Raw genomic sequence first — 19,487 nt, 5'->3', positions numbered from 1 at the left:
GCTTTCCCACAGTGAATATTATAAAAGCTAACTCTTAAAGTAAATGTTCAGAATTTCTACTTAAAAGGAGATCAACATCTCATCAACTGGTGAAATGTTTTGGGGCTTGCTGAAGAGCACAGGCGGTATAGGTGATTTTAAGCAGATTCCTTTTTTTACTTGCAGGCACAATCATCGTGGACAACATGCTCATCAAAGGGACAGCAGGAGGCCCCAATCCTACCATTGAACTCTCATTAAAGGACAACATGGATTACTGGGTGATGCTGGATCCAGTCAAACAGATGCTCTTCCTAAATAGCACCGGCAGAGTCTTGGACAGAGATGTTAGTTGCTTTCTTTTGTACATTCTTTTCTCTGAATCTTATTTTCCACGGAGACCCAGAAGGTTTGAAAAGAGACCACTATTGAATATAGGAAACTCATTCCAAGGCCTTGACATAAATAAATAATGTGTGACTAATGAATGGGAGACCACAGGTATAACGATGTTTTGTAATGTAAATTAGACTTAGGGCATTCATGAAAATGTTGGGATAGGATAGGAAAGTGTTAGCCTCTTTGGTGGGATGCACAATCTGTCACTTTCTTTGGAAACAAGTTATATCTTTTACATTTTAGAATGATATGAAATCATTTTCTGGTATCTTAATCATGGTGTGCAGGGCATTTGGATTCTTGAAAGCTATATAAAAGGGTGAAATCCTAGGCAGATCCTAACAATTTAGTAAGTTAAATTCCAAGGATAGAGATGTCTCCATCATCTGAGGACTAGTCTGGATAAATTCCAAGTAGTCCAATATGATGTTGACCATAGAAAGGTCATTGATTGAGTGCTAGATATTTTTACTACAGCCCCTCAAGGCTCTATGATTCATACAGGTGGTTGTACCTGCATTGGTGAAAGCAGAATAACAATAAAGAAATTGGTCCCTGAGTGTTGTGATATCATCATCATCATCATCATCATCATCATCATCATCATCATCATCATCCCTGGACTCAAAATTAGGAGACCCAGCTTCATAATCTGAACCCTGATATAATAGTATTACTACTTATGTAAGTTAGCAAGTAAATTCCCGAGGACCATCAGTTGTCTCATCTGTTTGAAAAACGAAGGGAGTTTATATTCCATGTAATTTCTTTGACTGTTTAAAGTTACCCTTCTGGCTCTGTCAATTTAAAGAAATCTTTCTCTGCATGTTAAAATGTCAATTAGCTAATGAATACTCTAACGAAATGTTAGCATGACAGATTTAGTTCTGTAAGAGATCTTTAACTTCATCCAGTCTAATGCCCCCACTTTACAAATAAGGGAATGGAGACCCAGATAAAGTAAGGTACCAACCCAAAGTCAGAATACTGTATGTAAGGGAGCTGAGGTACGAACCCAGATTCTTTGACTCCTGACCCAATGTTCCTACTACTGTATTAGGCTAATGTACATAAAATTATCAGCCCCAGCCCTGAAAAACCCAAACAGGAAAAGAGTTGTTGGAAGTGAAAAATGCCTCTTCAGGGGTGATGATAAGACAACACATTTGTATATATCCAGTTAAGGCAAGGCACATAGCACAGAATAATGAATACATAGGACACCTTCAATACTAGCAAGCTTCCCAAACCCGATTTGATGACAGTGACAATGAGCATGGTGGTGGTGAGGATGATGATAATAATGACGGCAGTAGTGGTGGTGGGAACAAGATGATGACAATAATGAGTATAATGACGTCTGATATTGATATAACATTTTTAACATTCCTATCTAACACCGCCACACAATGAGATCTTATTTTTATAATTAAGAAAGTGAGATTCATTCATTCATTTATTATTAAACATCAGTGTGAGTCAGGCACTGTGCTAGGCACTGAGAGTACAAATATAGAGAATGAAATAATTTCTTCCTTCAAGAATTATACATGCAGTTGAGCAGAAAAAAAAAGCTAACTATATACATGTAAGTATTTACAAAGCAAGAATGAAATAAATACAAAAAGATTAAATGACTTGCCCCAAAATCATACAGCTGGTATGGATCAGCGGTGAGAAAAGGAAGAGGGAGAGAATGAAAAGATAACCCCATGACAAGGAGAAGACAGAATTAGGCTAATTATGTAAAAGCAGGTGGAAAAAAAAAAAAACAAAAAACCTTTCCTCCCAAACACAGAACCTGTGTTATTCTGCTCAGATAGTTCATCCTCTCAGCATCCTCTTAGTTTAGTTGGCAATTGAGAATTCCTAATGAAAGGAGATTAGAATTATCTATCTCAATGAACTAGGAATACTTGCAAAGTGAACTAGAGGATCCTCACACCTTGGTTGTTGACATGGAAGTAGAGATGCTGAGCCAAAGGTCACCATTTTCAATCAGAGAATGCAGCTTGCCCACCCGTGGTGAGCTCAGATCAGTTTCACAACCAACTAGTCACACACCTCAAATGTACAAACCATGATGCAGGGAACAATAAACCTTGGAAATGTTCATATTAGAGAAACATAAACCTCTATGATGTGGGGATAAGGTTGGATATTTCGAATTCTACTTTTCTTTGCTTGACTCAATGTAATGCAGGTAATGGCTATAGAAAGAGTGCTATATGTGAAGCCAAAAGTCCTGAGTTGAATGATCCAACTCCTCTTAGTCCTTGTGTGATACCAAAAAAGTTGCTTATCCTCTCAGTATTTTTGAGTATTGTCACATTCCCTTTGTTTAAATGACAGTCCTGTGAAGGTGAATGGGAAAGCAAATGAGACAGGGCAATCTCAGTTCTGGCCCTTAGCTTTTCTTTTTGGTTTTGGATTCAGTCAGGCTTCTTCGCTTATTTTTAAAACTTTTCAGGCAGCAGCAATGATCTTTGAACAGTATTTATTACATTGCAAAACCTGTATCCTATAAACCCTATTTAGAACCTGTCTACTTTCTGTGAATTGAAGACAATCATAGTCCAATGTAGAATTTGGTCTGTCTACCTTCTGGAGTAGAGTAAGGAGCAAAATAAGACATTGAGATACTGTAAATACTTTCTTTTTTTTCCTGGAAAACTGTGGCCTTTGGTCATGAACCTCAGTCTAGTAGGATAGCTAGTGAACGCCTCCAGATGAAAGTCTTTGTCATGTAATACAAATAAAAACTCATTGGCTCCTGTATTTAGAAGGGGAAGGAATCTGAGAGGCCATCTCTTCCATTCACTCTTATCTTGATCAGCCCTTGCAGGAATAGTCCTGCAAATTTACATCCTAGACTAAGAATAAACATCAGATTTTCTCCATGAGGTGAAGCTCAAAAATTTAAGCAAATATTACTTTAACATAGCTATTGAATTGCATTATTAATTTGAGGCATTAAGCCTTTAAAGGTATGCGTTCATCTCTCAAAACTGGTGGCTATGAGCCCTAACTACAAAGTGTAAATTGTCATCAGTTTTGCATTGGGCTGTCTCTTAAAGTTCCTAATTATCCAAAAGCATAAATTTGACTTATTATTAAGGCCCAAATCAAAATAACCAATGATACTAAGGTCATAGATGTAGATTTGGAAAAGCCATTTGATTCTATCTATCCCAACCCCTTACTTTACATATAAGGAAACTGAGGACAGAACAGAGAAGTAGCTTGTTTGCCACACAGGTAGTAAGTGTCAGAGCTGGAATTTGAACTTAGGTGCTCTGTCTCTAAAGCCAGGATTCTTCCTACTCAATTGGATCGAGTCTGATGATATGTGAATAACTGTTAAAGGAGCAGATGTTTTGTGCCCAATTCAGAACCATTGTCACTAGTTCTCGAGTCTTTTCCTACTCACCCTAAATTCTAAGTTTGGTATCAAATATCTTTTCAGTCATTTCTCTTTTATCTCCAACCAGTTCGCTCAATGGTCTTAAGCAATCTCTGACTTGTACAACTGTCTCAGTTAGAAAGTTCTTTATTTCTTAAAAATAAATAAATGTTTGATATCCTCCATAAGATATTTTGAGCAAATTTCCTGAATAAGTTTCAGCTGCTTTCATGACAACTTTAAACATCCCTAAGTCCCCATAATCCCCTTATACAGGGAACATCTGTCCATTTCTATGATCCCTTCAAAAGCCTATTTATAATTTCAATCTTTATCATCTCTTTAGGTAACAAACACCCGAAATGCATTACCCACTGGGTAAAATAGCTCTTCTTTTTAGAATTTTGAGAACAGTGCCTTCCTTTATTTCTGCAATTCTCAATTTAAGCCAATTATCATCTCCATGTTCCTCCCTCCCCCTTCTGTTTCCTCCTACCTTCTCCTCTCTTCCTGGTGGTATTTTTTTCCCCCTTCATTGCCTTCTTATTTGCTAATAGATTATTTTCATTTGTTTCCTGTAGGTATTAGGAAAGAAAAAAATCTTGAAAACAGAGAAGAGAGAAACTATTGAAAAGAATATTCCTACCCGTGGAGACTGAATACACTTGGACTAAAATTGATGATAAGAATATATTTTTATCCTCACTTCCAAAGAATTGTGTTTGCAAAAGACAGGAAATCAATATCCTCTGTAAATCATGAGAAATTTCTTTATTTTTGTTTTAATAGTTTATAAAGAGCTACTAAGCTCTGTATTTATCACTTCGATGAATTCCCAATGTGAGGATCCTTTTAAATTTTTGATTCTTGAAAGATAAAAATGCAAGAAACAATAGGCATTTCTCCCACATTGCTAAATATTATTCATATGAAATATGTAAAATAGTTTCTCTGTTTGGCTATCTATAAAAGATAGTTTTTGCAATTAGTTACTCCAAAATATTCATGTGTTTTTTTGTTGGATGAACAAAACAATTAAAGAGAATTAGTGAAAATTAAATTACAGTGAGTTATTTTTTTGCCTTTAGCTATGACAGACTAACCACAGTTTCCTTGGCTCATTCCTAAGCATTTTGGTGTCCCTAACCTCTCACTAATCTACTTAGCAGAACTACAATTGACATATTTACAGTCGTCCTATAAAGCAGAGTGGAATCTATTCTAACATCAGATTACAATGTGTCTGTTATATATTAGCCATGGGGAATTCTTGCCTTCAGCTCTGAACCATTAGGGTGAGAATTTATTGCCTTCTGTGTTCAATCTAGGCTAATAGTGAGGGAAGAAGGAAGGGAACTGGACTAGGGAGTAAAAACCGTTGCAAGGGTCTTGGATGTCCCTAATATATGGGTATTTAGGTGCTCCATGGGTTGACTCGGCGTACCAGAATGGTTCATCTTCTATGTGCAAGGGCTATGACATTTCTGTCCCAATAATGCCAATGTAAGAAAATTTTTAGCTATTTCATTTCAATATTTATAAGCTAAATATAATAGCAGCACAAAAATTGAGCCAAAAAGGACCTTGGAAGCCATCTCACCCAAAATCCTAGTAAATCAGAGAGAGGCCACATATTGGGATCACAGACCATGTAATCATGTAGTCCAACTCCCTCATTTTGCAATTATGGAAACTGAGGCCCAAAGAAAGACCTATATCATTCACATGGTTGTCACTGAAGATCGTGTACCAGGGTTGACTACAGCCCATATATCTAGTCTTAGATTTGTATTGAAATATGCACCGTCTCGCTACCAAACCATTGAATACACATTCCCATGGAGTTAGAAGGGACCCAGGGAATCACAAACCCCAATCTCCTATTGCAAACAGGAATCCTCTGCATCACACTATAACATGCAGTCTCTGCTCGAACACCTCTGAAGATAGGGAAGTCAGCACCTTCACAATGATGATGAAAACAACTAGTATTTATATAGTACTTTGAAGTTTGAAAAACTCATTGCATGATACTTCCAATGAACCTGAAAATACTCCTGCAATGTTTTATTATCCCCACTTTAGATATGATAATAGTAATAGCTTATATCTGCATATCACTCCAAAGTTTCCAATTTGTTTTGTATATCTTATTTTATCCTCACAAGAATCATCGGAGGTAGGTGCTATTAGTATCCTCATTTTATGGATCAGGAAACTGAGGCAAAGAGAGGTTAAAGGCACTGCCTGGCGTCACATACTTAGCAAGTGTCTGAAGCTGGATTTAAATCCCGCTATTCCTGATTGCAGGCCCAGTGTCTATCCAATGTGGCATCAAGCTGCTTAGAGTAAGAAAAACATCTCAGAGGTTGAGTGATTTGCCCATGGTCATAGAACTATTTAGTATCCAAGAGGGATTTGTATCCATGTTTTCCTAATTCCAAGTCCAGCTTTCTACATGAAACCACAGACCCTCTCAATGGCAGTATCTTCAATTTTGGCATACTTCTAATTAATACAATGTTCCTCCTGCTTGCCATATTGAACTGCTATCTGCTTCCCTCTTTGCCAACCATTAGTGTGATTTTTGCCTCTGAAACTACCCATATTAGAACAAGTTCCTCTTCCGTATAAGAGTATTTCAAAAGATTGAAAAATATTAAAATATCTATTAAAAGGAAGCAGAACAAAGTATATAGAGAAACAGAGAGCTTAAGAAGACCTGGCTTCAATTCCAGTCTCTGACACATACCAGCTGAATGATCCTGCACACGGCAAAAGCACCCAGAGCCAGAGTCAATCCTATCAAATTCCGAGGCTCGGAGAAGGTGCTGACTAGCAGAGAGAGTGGCCTTAGCAGGACTTCCTGATACCAATGAAGTCACAGGGGCTGATTAAATTATATTAATAATACAAAAAAATGGTCTAAACTAGACCTTTGTAGTTAGGTGGAGTAGTGAATGGATCATTGAACTTTGACTCAGTGAGAACGGTTTGAGTATTGCTTCAGATATTTACTAGTTATGTGACATTGAGTAAGTCACTTAATCTCTCTTTGCTGCAATTTCCTTTTCTGCGAATTAGTTTAATGACAGCACCTATCTCCCAGGGTTGATGTATGGATCAAATAAGATTCTTTTCATATGCATATAAATGTATACACATACATTCATGCATACATGAGTATATATGGACATATGTTTACATATGCTTGTGTATATTTAATCGCATACATATGCAGATGTGTACATAAATACACGTGTCTATGTGGGGATATGCAGCTATATCATATGTCTGTATGTATATCTACCCATACATATCTCCTTAACAAACCATAAAGTACTATACAAACACTAAATATAAATATAGAGACAAACTCCAAATGCTCTTTTATAGGGTAAACCTTCCTTGTTTCCTCATTTTTATTTTCTATGACAAGAGTGTCCTATCCTTCATCATCCTAATCACTCTTTTCTAGAAATACTCCAGTTTATCAATGCCCCAGGCAAAATGATGACTCTTTCTCAGGGTTCCTTTCCTTTCCACATCCTGAGCCACTTTGTCTTTATTAGTCGAAATAAAATCTAAAGCAAGAGTTCCATTTTTGTTTTTTCTGCCTTAGAAATGTTGATATTCTGAGCAAGTAGCATAAAAACAAAATTCTTAAATTCTTGGCTTTTTGTAGAATGAAATTTCCATTAGATGGGTGGATGTCAAAGGCATCATGTAGAGTAATAGACTTGGAGTTCGGAAGATTGGGATTAGGGGTCTACCTCAGAGGCTTATTAACTACGCAATCCTAGGAAAAACCAGTTGATCTATTTGTACCTCAGTTTCCTTATGTGCAAAATGAGGTCAGTGATCTATAAGGTTGCTTCCAGATCAAAATATACAAATCTAGGATCAAATTGACTTTCCCAACACTCTTGAATTCTGTATTTATTGCAATTTTCTATTAGAAAAGCACCATTCATAGCCTTCTTCTGACTAAAATGTTGGGAGCATGTTCCCATTGTAATATAATTTTGGCTTTGTATTTTTGTTTTTCTCCTTCTGACCTTGGACCCAACTCTGCTTCCCCATACTCATGCTTGGTTTTGTACACAGCTCGATGCTTTTATATTGTATATTACTGTTCCTGCTTCCCATTGGATTTGTTTCTTTTGAACAAGACAAGGTTTAGATTTGGAAACCATTTTAGATGTCACTCAGCCTGAACTCCTCATTGTATAGATGAGGAAACAGAAGCATTGAAACAATAACCAAGGTTATACATACAGGTAGGAGTCGAGCTGGAATTTGAGCCCCACCATCTGGTATCCTTTCCAGTATGCCATGTTATTGCTATACTGTTATTGTTCTTAAATAAAAGCTAGCATTTATAAAGCATTTTAAGGTTTGCAAATTGCTTTAAACTTCTTATTCATTGGGTCCTCAAAACAACCCTGTGAAGTATATGTTATTATTAACCCCACTATATAGACGAAAATTTGAAGTTGAGAGAAGCAAAATGATTTGCCCAGGGACACATAGTTATTAATTGAGGCAGGGTCTTAACTTAGGTCTTCCTGATTCCAAGACCCATGCAAGTTCTGTCTGCTCTATTGTTCAGTTGTGTCCAACTCTTTGTGACCCCCTGGACCATAGCACGGCAATATTGGGTTTTCTTGACTGGAGTGCTTTTCCATTTCCTTCTCCAATAGATTAAGCTAGCTGCTCAAGGTCATACAGCTACTGAATATCTGAGGGCCACTTTGAACCCAGGTTTTCAAGGCTCCTGACTCCAGGTCCACTGAGCCACCTAGCTGCCTATATATGTACTATATGTACTGCTGTTGTGCACTCTCTCTCTCTCTCTCTCTCTCTCTCTCTCTCTCTCTCTCTCTCTCCTTCTTCACCTCCCTCCCCCCTCCCCCCACATATAAGCCTCTGTGTGTACATGTACGTGAATATATATGTATATATATATATATATATATGTATGTATGTATATGTGTGTATATATATGTGTAATAATAAAATATACCTTCATCATCATCATCATCATTGTTCGCATTGATGCAGTACCTACTATCTTCTGGGCACTGTGCTTAGTGCCTTACAAATACTGTCTCCTTTGATTTAATATAATATAATGTAACCAAATGCTATGTTGTGATACAATATGTTGTGATAGGATATGACATGATATATAAAATTATATATGTCATTACACAACATATAATATAACATATTAAACTATATTGTATTATTATTGTTCTGTCCATAAGACAATATTTACTCATGTGGTAATAATATATTTGCTTTGCTTGTTACAATCAGTTACGTATGATATATGCATACATGTAATATTTGTTCGCATGTATATATTATGTGTGCTTATAACATATCTTATCGAATTCCAGATTTAATCTATGAAAGAAATAGATTATGATTATCCCCCATCTTATTCCAAACACTCTGAAAACTATGTCAGTTCCTAAGGGACAGTCATATTTCTACGTGGCTTTCTAATATACAAAAAAAATTTATATATATTTGCAAATGATATTTATACTGATTAAATGCCAATTTAGGACTAAATGTAGCTTCATTTATCCTTTTAAAAATAGCCTTTCTTCCTTGCAGCCACCAATGAATATCCATTCCATCGTGGTGAAAGTCCAGTGTGTTAACAAAAAAGTTGGTACCGTTATTTACCATGAAGTTCGGATTGTGGTGAGAGACCGGAATGATAACTCTCCAACTTTCAAGCATGAGAGCTACTACTCCACAGTGAATGAGGTCAGCTACTCTCTTGTCTTTCTTCCCATCTCTTTGTTAAAATGATGCAGAGACAAATCAAAGCACCTGCTGGAAGCTATCCTTAGCTTACCATTAGCTCTAATGTTTAAGACTACTAAATATACCTTGGCATTTTATTTGAAAGAAAATTAAGGAAAAGAATATGTAAAAAAAACCACGTTCAGATAGTGCATTATTTTTTTCAATGTTTTCAGAAAACATTTATAGGAAGGTGCTAAAGATTCAATATTCCATTGGAAGACATTAATCCTCAGAAATCCATTCTTGCGCACGTAGCCATACTTTATTCAAGTTAGTCAGGAGGCAATGTTTGACCCTTCTTTTTTTGGCCCTTCAAGAACTTCAGTGTATTAGCAGGAATTAAGAAGACACTATGAAAAGTAAGCCTTTCTTCTAAGAATATTGAATAATAACAGGTACCTGTTTTAAAATTCTTTCCAGTTTACAAAGCACTGTTCTCACAACAACCATTTGAGTAAAATAAGACATATTGTTATCCTATTTAACAAATGAAGAAACTAAGGTACAAAGATGTCATTCCTAAATTCATAGACACAACCAATAAAATAGATAAGCCTTTGCTTAATTTGGTTTAAAAAAAAAGAAAGAAGAAAACCAAATTACCAGCATCAAAAATAAAAGGAGTGAATTAACCACCAATGAAGAGGAAATCACAACAATAATTAGGAACTATTTTGCCCAACTGTATGCAATAAATTTGAAAATCTTAGTGAAATGGATGAATATTTACAAAAATATAAGTTGCCCAGATTAACAAAAGAGGAAATAAAATACTTAAATAACCCTATTTCATTTAAAAAAAAATAAGTTGGAAAAGCCATCCGTGAACTCCCTAGGAAAAAGTCTTTAGGACCAGATGTATTTACAAATGAATTCTGTCAAACATTTAAAGAACAATTAATTCCAATTCTATATAGACTATTTGGGAAAATAGGCAAAGAAGAGTCCTACCAAATTATTTTTACAATATAAATATGGCACTGATACCTAAACCAGGAAGAGCCAAAGCAGACAAAGAAAATTATAGATCAATTTCCCTAATGAATGTATGCAACAATTTTTAATAAAATATTAGCAAAAAGATTATAGCAACGTATCACTAGAATAATACACTATGACCAGGTAGGATTTATAGCAAGAAAGGTTCAATCTTAGGAAAACTATCAGCATAACTAACCATTATCAACAACAAAATTAACGGAAACCATGTGATTATCTCAATAGATGTAGAAAAAGCTTTTCACAAAATACAACACACATTCCTATTAAAAACATTAGAGAACAGGGTCAGCTAGGTAGCACAATGGATAGAGCACTGGCCCTGGATTCAGGAGAACATGAGTTCAAATCCATCCTCAGACACATAACATTTACTAGCTGTGTGACCCTGGGCAAGTCACTTAATCCCATTGCCTAGCCAAAAAAAAAATGCATTAGAGAACATAGGAATAAATGGAGTTTTCTTTAAAATGATAAGTAGCATCTATATAAAACTATCAGCAAGCATTATATGTAATGGGGATAAGCTAGAAACATTTCCAATAAGATCAGGGGTGAAACAAGGACATCCCTTACCACCACAGGTACTAAATATGGTACTAAAATCATAGACGCAGAACATCAGAAACACCAAACTAGAAGGTTCTAGTACAATCTGGAACTCTCCAAGAATCCCCTCTGCAATAACCCAAGTATCCATCGCAGGGGTAGGTAGGAACCTGTGGCCTGAGACCTTCTGTGAAACTTCTGTGAAATTTGGATTCAGTCAAAGAGCTGCACTTTGGGACCTAGAGGGCCACATGTGTCCTCGAGGCTGCAGGTTCCCCAAACACATCAGCAGCTTTTATAAAATGCTCTGTGATAGGAAGGAAATCAGGAGCTTCCTGAAGGAGCTTCCAAAAGAAATTCATTCCACTTTTGGTAATTAATACCCAGGAAATTTTCTCCTGGTGGTTAAATAATTGACTCAGTCCTCTGCATTTTCCGTTTTAGTCAAATCACTGTAATTACTGGTGGGTGTGAGGGAGGAGAAAATCAAACACATACAAACTCTTGTTTGCATAGAGAGCTCCTCTACCGAGCTGTACAAAGCAAAGACATTTTATGCTCATTGGAGAAGCAAAAATGAAGCCATAGTAGTATGAGGTAGACATGATAAGTGAAGGTAAACAGTTGGTAGCTTACTAAAGGCTTAAAAAATAGAGAATGACGATTTAAAAATAGAGAATGACGATTAACACTGCAGTTCTGCAGTGATTAGTGGTATTCTGCAATATTTCAAGAAATAGATAAAATATTAACTATTGATTTGAAGAAGTTTACCTAAGCAAGATAGTGAAACATGGCCATTTTGTTTCCTGAAGGCAGTGATGTTCGCCATGCGAATATACTTTTCAATAGTTCTTCAGCTTAGCAGCATCCAATTATCTCATATCCCTATTATCCATTTGCAGTGATGTAAAATGTTTGCAAGCAGAAAATTCTAGAGATCTTCAATACCTTTAAGCCAAAATTTGCTTTGTTCAAGCCCCTAAAGATCTCTCCTAGTTATATACGTTGGGAACAATAAGAAGAAGTCAATCCTCTTTATGGCAGTCTTTCAAATATGTGAAGACAGTTCTCACATCTATCCTAAAGCTTAATTGCACCAGGCTAAAGATTCTAATTCTTCCAACCAATCATCATTTTACTGCTCATTCATCTGGTCGTGCTTTTCTAGATGAACTCAGTAGTCAATGTCCTCATTAAAATGGAATAGCCAGAATAGAACTCAAGTTTTCAAAAGGGAGAGTGGAAGGGGTGGATCTATCTAGTATAGAATACATCAAGATGATCATTTCTTTCATTCTTAATGATCTGATTCTGTTAAGGGAATAAAAAAAAGTTTATTTTTAAATTTGGTTATTTATTTTTGGGGTGGTCAGAATATTATCTTTACCTATGTTGATTTAGAAATCCTCCCAAAAGCCAGTTAGGTGTCACAGTGGACAGAGTACTAGGCTTGGCATAAGAAAGGCCTTAGTTCAAATCTGTCTTTATCCACTTATTAGCTGTGTGACCTCAGAGAAGTTATTTAACCTTTATTTGCTTCATTTTCCTCATCTGTAAAATGGGCATAATACTAACTCCTACTTCTCAAGGTGGTTGTGAGGATCAAATGAGATACTATTTAGCATAGTACCTAGCACATAATAGGCATTTGTTGTTGTTTGTCCTTTTATTCTGAAGAAGACCATGAGGCAGGAAGATTTTGCCATGACTTGCAAGTGAATTGGATTTAAGTGAGGGATGGCTGTGCAAGGTCACCAGACTCACTTTCTCTTCTGGATCCATCTGGGTTCTATGGCAAGATATGGATCAGAAATACTGGAGATGGTCCTGAATGCAGTGGGAGACATTGGCCCTTTTAAGCTAATGACTTTCCAAGTTCTCACTTTGACTGAGGCAATACCCTTTCAATTAAAAATTAAAGCTAGTTAAGAAATGAGCAAAGGAATGACTCTTTTTAACTAATAAAAAAAAAAAAACAGCAATCTGGGAAGGGAAGATTTCCCCCACCTCACCTCCCTCACACCCTCCACCCCCTCCCTTCTGACCAGCACAGAAACAATTACTATTTATATTCACGCTGAGCCATCAGGGCCCAAACAATGGTTGGGACCAAAATTAGCCAATCTATGTGAGCCAGAGTGAATTGGGTTTAAGGCATGATCTTAGGAAATGAATCTAATATCATGCTAGGTTTCAGCCATCAAAATTTACCTACAGGTGCCCTGCCCAAAAGAATGTCAGGGAAGGGAAAGGGAAAGCGAAAAGTAAAGGGAAGGGGAACAGGAAGGGGAATGGGAAGGCCAAGATGCTTTTGAGCAAAAAATTCCATCTTTCTCTCCCTGTGACAATGAGGTTGCTCTAATCTTCCTTTTCTTCTCTGTAAACACCGATAAAGCAGAGAACCTTTGAGCTCTGAAGGACCTCTGTGAAATGGGAGTGGCCAAGAAGCCTCAGAGTGCCAGCCCTGCCCACTTCCCAAAGCCACCTGGAAGCCCCAGAGTCATGGGAACATCTGGCATGAGTGCCTCTGCCCTGACGTGCTCCTGTGCACCTGACTGGGAAGTCTGACTGAGAAGTCACCATAGACCCTTGTAGCCACAGCAAAGAAGAAAAGGGCTGGGCTTTGTTCCCTCTGGGGTACAGAGAAAATTGTTTCTTTTATCGGAGATGGCATCTAGACAGCATAAGAAAAGTCAGTGCACAAGAAAGAGTCGTGTGTGTGCATGCACATGTGTGTATTTACACGGGGGTGCACACACACACACACACATACAGTAATTTGAAATTAGAGAGAATAGTAACAACTTGAGTTAAGGACATCAAAAACTCTGTGTTACTTCTGGATAACAGAGGGTTCTTTTTGCTATTAAACTGAACCTCAGATATTAAGGGGCCCACCAATAGTTTAAATGAATATTATATTTGGCCTATTTTCAGAAGATGAAATTCATTTTTTTTTTTGCCAGGTCTTACATATATCTCTCTCCATCTTTCTTAAAGGACATTGTGGTATAGATTTCTGTAATTGTTGTGAGCACAAATTGACATTCAGATAAAGAGTGCTTTGGGCATCATTAGAGAAGATTCATCTCAGCAAGTGATGATTCTTCCTTGGTGCAGGGCTCAATAAGTGGAGTAAGAATTAGTTCAAATAATAGCCTAGCTTTTTTTCCCTTGTTAGCAGAACTCTGCAACTCCAAGGGGTGAATTTTATCTTTTTATTCACCCATCATGGGTTTTTAAAACATACATCCCTCCCCTCCCCCCCGTCCACTGTACATCTTTACAATGGATATAAAAGCTCAAACATGTCCTAAATACACTTGCATTTATCTATGTATTCATAGACATATGTGTATATGAACAAAACATGCAAAGCTTATAGAATGTAACCTTACAGGGAAAGACATTAGTGGCTAGGGAGTTAGGGTAGGAGGAGAGCAATAATGCCCTCATAAAGATGGTAACAATTTAGTCAAATTTTGAAGGAAAATAGGGATTCCAAGAAAATGAGATAAGGAAGAAAGACATCCTAGGGATTCAGACAGTCAGTACAAATACACAGAGAGGGACGATGGTATTATCAGTAAGGAACAATGAAAAAGCATCAAACAGCATAATTTATAATATATCTGGAAAACATGGAAAGGACCTAGGATGAAAAGAGTTTTAAATGCCAAAAAAATAATCTATATTTGATCCTAGGGGTCCTTAATAGAGAATCATTGGTGTTTATTGAGTGAAGGGGGAGGGGGCACATGGTTAAACGTGTCCTTTAGGAAAATGACTGTGGTGGCTGTGTGGAGGCTGGATTCAAGTGTGCAGAGATTTAAAGCAGGAAGAGCAATTAGAGGCTATTGTGACAATCCAGTGAAGAGCTGTTGAGGGCCTGGGTGAAGGTGGCAGATGTCTAAGTGGAGATGTTGCAGTCTGAGAGGTTGAGACCCCTCAAAGACTGGAGTATGGGAAGGGGTCATCTGGAATGAATTCATAAACTCAAGTATTCTTTGAGTCAAGTTGGCAAAGGTTTATTGTTACGCTATATAGCAGACAAAGATTCTTAAGGACCCTGAGACCTTAGAGGGGTTCAGTTAAAGTTTATATAGGATAAAATATAATAAAACATATGTCAAATATGCTAACAAGGTGATTCATGGTGAGATTAGGGAGTGGTTAAGGAGTGGTCAATTCTTAAAGGAACAAGCACTTTTTGTATCTGCTACACAGGCATTTTACCAAGAGTTCACTAGGAAAAATTCACAAGGGGAGCCAAATGGAGGTGTGGTTTTAGGCCTGCTACATCACTAAGCTAACTAGTGGTCAGGGGTAGACAACTGAGAGTTGTCCAGTCTGCCACCAGTCAACGTCTTGTTGGACAAGATAGATATAGGGAGTACGCATATGTCTTAGATCTAGAATACTGATAATGAGGAGCCCAGGATGTTGATAATGAGGTAGAGCATTAGTACTGATAGTCCAGTGGGTAAGAATGTCTTTATGACCCAGAACAAAGCCAGTTCAAACTAATAATTCCTTCAGGTGCTATTTGTAACTGCCCTAGGGAAAGAGATGAGGGTCTTGCCGTGGCCCACTCATGAATAATTGCTAGGTGCAGTGTCCTTGGGTGGGAAGAAACTGCCATGGAGTGTTTCTGAGGCTAGGGAGAAATGTGGCCATGGAATTGGGATTCAGTATAAGCACCCAAGAATCCCATCAGAGAGATTATGTGGGAAAGTCTGGGAGAAATTATGTGAGAAAGGATGAGATTCAGTACCTGCTTGTATACAAGGAACAAGTGATAATGAAGAGTGGAGATAATACTGACGTTTTGAACCCCAGTGATTGGAAGGGTAGTGATGCCTTCAAGAGAACAATGAGAAAAGGTGGAAAATATGTACTTTTCTTGGACCCTTGCTGATTATACCTACATGTGTGTGTATATATATATATATATATATATATATATATATATATATATATATGTATATATATATAGTATGTGTGTATGTGTGTGTATGTATATACATATGTATATATACATATATATGTGTGTATGTATATACATACACACATACATACATGCATATATGTGTATATATACATACATGCATATATGTGTGTATATATATAATGTGTGTGTATATACACGCATACACATATGTATATAAACATATGTATATATGCACATTGTGTATACACATATATACACACACATATGTATATGTGTGTATATTTTTTTTTATCTCAGTTGCAAACAGATGCTGCCATTGCTGCAGCTATCAATAATCTCTTCTCAGAAGATCCTTCTGTTTCAATGTCAACATAAATTCCGTTTTCTTGGTCACCTTACCTATGGCCTTATAAACAATTGTCTCTGTAATGTCATTATTTATACGGTGCTTTCACTTGCTTTTCTTTTAGTAACTGGAAGATCATCCTTTTCTCTCAATTGTTAGTGATGTTAGCTATCTTAACCCTTTCATTTATCAGACTGGTTTGAGGTATAGCTTTTCAAGAAGAAAGGTGTTTTTTGTGTCCCTTGATGTGACCTTTAACCCAATTTGCTGCTATACTAGACTGTCACAGGTACATTTCTCAGCTCCTGGAGTGTCCTTATCTAGTATCTTGGTGATGTAATTTATTCACCACTGAAGGAGATTGCTCAGCCATTTGTCAGTCTGATTTCAAAATCCATGTAGTATATTCAAGATAAGGCTATTCAAATTACCCTAATCTTTCCATTTTCATGATAAACCTACTCCAGGTGATTTTCTAGACCATAGCTGCATATATGTGTGTATAGATAGACAGACATGGATGTACGTATATGCATGTATATATGTACATTGCACACATGTATGATATACATTGTACATATGTATATAATCATGTGTATGTGTACACATACATAAATATATATACACACACTATATATATATATATATATATATATATATATATATATATATATATATATACACCTATCCATATATGTGTAGATTTATATTTATATTTACAGAATCAATGCATTTCTGAGTTGAAAGGAACCACAGAAAAAATTCATTCCCAATTAATCTCAAGTAAACTTTCTACCAGAGAAATGACCATCTAGACATTACTTGACAAACTAGTGCGTGTGAAAACACTATGTAAGGCAGCCTGCTCGACTTTGGGGAACCTCTAATTGTTAGAACTTCCCTTCTACCTCACCCCACCCTGTGATGAAGCTTCTATTTGCCTCCTTGCCACTTCCTCCCACTGGTTTTATGTATACTCTATGGCGAAGCAAAGTAAGGCTAATCTCTCCCTCATGTGAAAATTCCTTACATATCTGAATACTGTTCCCCTCTCCTCTGGAATCTGAGGCCTTCACTACCTGGTTTTCTGTTGACATGACCCTCACCAGGAGAATGCAAACTCCTTCTAGACAGGGATCCTTTATTTATCCCCACCCACCCCTGCTTTATATCCTCAGAGCCTAACACCTGTCAAAGAGTCACCAACACTTCTTTAATGTTTATTGAATTGAATTGAGAGTGAATTCCTTTGACTCTTCACACCATACTCTATAGCCCTCTGTTGCTCCTTTCCATTTAGATTATAAATGCATGGTGTTACATGCACCTTGTTACATAACACCTTGACAATCCAAAGCAATGGATATTTTCATTGTATTCTTATGATCTGACTGAACATTAATACAGTTCTCCTCTCTACATTCTTATGAATAAATATTGGTCAGAATATTCTTTGGTGACTTCTGTGTTCAAACATCAGGAGATGGACCGATCTCCCAACTCTAGAATTGAGAGAGTCTGTGGTTGACATACAGCTCAATTTCCTTCATTCCTCCATTCCTTCATTTGGGTGCAGGTATTTTTATATGTGTGAGTGTTTAATGTGGAGGAGTGATGGATCTATCATTTCACCTGGAAAATAGTGTCCAGGTGAAGTGAAGGTATGAGCCTTCCTGCACTTTGCAAGGCAGACCACAACTTGAGTAGGGTTCTAGGTGGTGGGAACTCGCCATGGGAACTCTATCCCTAACTCTAACTTTACCGGTGCTAATCAACAATTACCTTCAAAATTCTTATCCTGAAGAGCTGTCTAGATCACTGGTGTCAAACTCAGATGAAAACTGGGGCCACTAAACTGAATAAAAATATCCCAACGGCACATATATTAACTTAGTTTTAAAGTGTAAAGTGTGGGAAAGATTTGGAAGTTAGACTTACACAGCAGAATACAGGAATTCTGAAGGGGACTCCCAAATCTTGTGGATACTGCCTCAACCAATCAGAAAGTGCCCCAAACATTCTGCAAACCACTGCTTCCTTAAGACAGAGTCCTGGAGGCTAAATCGGTTGCAACAAGTAGAGGTCAAGGACCAGGCAAAGGCTTTTCTCCACTGTGCTTGCTTAATAAGCTCATTGAGTATTAACTGACACACCCTGAGGGTGGAGATAGCCACCATTTTTGAACATGGGACACATGGCCAGGAGGGATTAACACGATAAGGAGTAACCTGGGGTGGGCAGTTCAGGAAGAGCGTAACTCAAATGAGCTGGTCCAATCCCAGCTCAAGTGGGAGGAGTATGGCTTCCACTAACCATTTAAAAGTTGGCTCTACTTCTGTATGGGCACACATGCTATACTAGGGTGCAGTGTACCGCTTCTCACCAGAAGGCTTTCCTTCACACACTCCTGTAGTAGATTTTGGTTTCAGATTTTTCTAACATAAAGTTATCTGTTTTACTGCATTTTTACTTAACTTGCTAAATATTTCCCAATTAAATTTTAGTCTGGTTCAGGCCACACAAGGGAGTATTATTAGACTATATTTGATACCTCTTTTGTAGAGCAGTGAAAGGTTGTGACTTGTCCAGGGTCACACAGGAACTGAACCCATGCCTTCCTAAGAGGCTAGCCAGTTGTCCATCCCTTATGCCTTGTTATCTCTCTGAGGTTGAATATCAGCTTTCACACTTTAAAGCTTTGTTACTAAATTGCAAGATGAAAGTTTTGATCAACGAATTATTTTCTACCGCCCAACACTGGTGTTTCTTTTTCTCACACTATGATGTGAGATAATTTTAGACTCTAAGGCAAAAGTTCTCCAGCTTTTTTTGGGTCATGGACTCCTTGGCAAAGCCTTTGGACTCCTCCTAATAGTGTTTTTAAATTCAGAAAATAAAATTTAGAATTACCATAATATTGTAATTATTTGAAACTAATTATATTGAACTATAATTGTTAAAATGTTAACAAAAACAAAATTCAATGATCTCATCTTATGAGACCTTGATTTAAGGGACATAATGTTATACTG

General features: G+C 37.1%; 1 protein-coding gene across 2 annotated transcripts in view; it reads left to right on the top strand.

The window, feature by feature from the left end:
* The window catches only part of PCDH15 (protocadherin related 15), a 1,495,046-nt gene that overhangs the window by 818,031 nt on the left and 657,528 nt on the right, over nucleotides 1-19,487 (top strand). For both annotated transcript variants that reach the window (XM_020978669.2, XM_078150714.1), the window contains 2 exons: nucleotides 166-326; nucleotides 9,410-9,565. In XM_020978669.2, coding sequence (XP_020834328.1) covers nucleotides 166-326; nucleotides 9,410-9,565 — 317 coding nt within the window. The remainder of the gene's footprint in view (nucleotides 1-165; nucleotides 327-9,409; nucleotides 9,566-19,487) is intronic.

This window comes from Phascolarctos cinereus, unplaced genomic scaffold (genome assembly GCF_003287225.1).
Source record: "Phascolarctos cinereus isolate Bilbo 61053 unplaced genomic scaffold, phaCin_HiC Scaffold_3;HRSCAF=262, whole genome shotgun sequence".
In the NCBI taxonomy this organism is placed as follows: Eukaryota; Metazoa; Chordata; class Mammalia; order Diprotodontia; family Phascolarctidae; genus Phascolarctos; species Phascolarctos cinereus.
The sequence above is the reverse complement of the archived record's forward strand: the minus strand, read 5'-3'. Positions and strand labels throughout refer to the sequence as shown.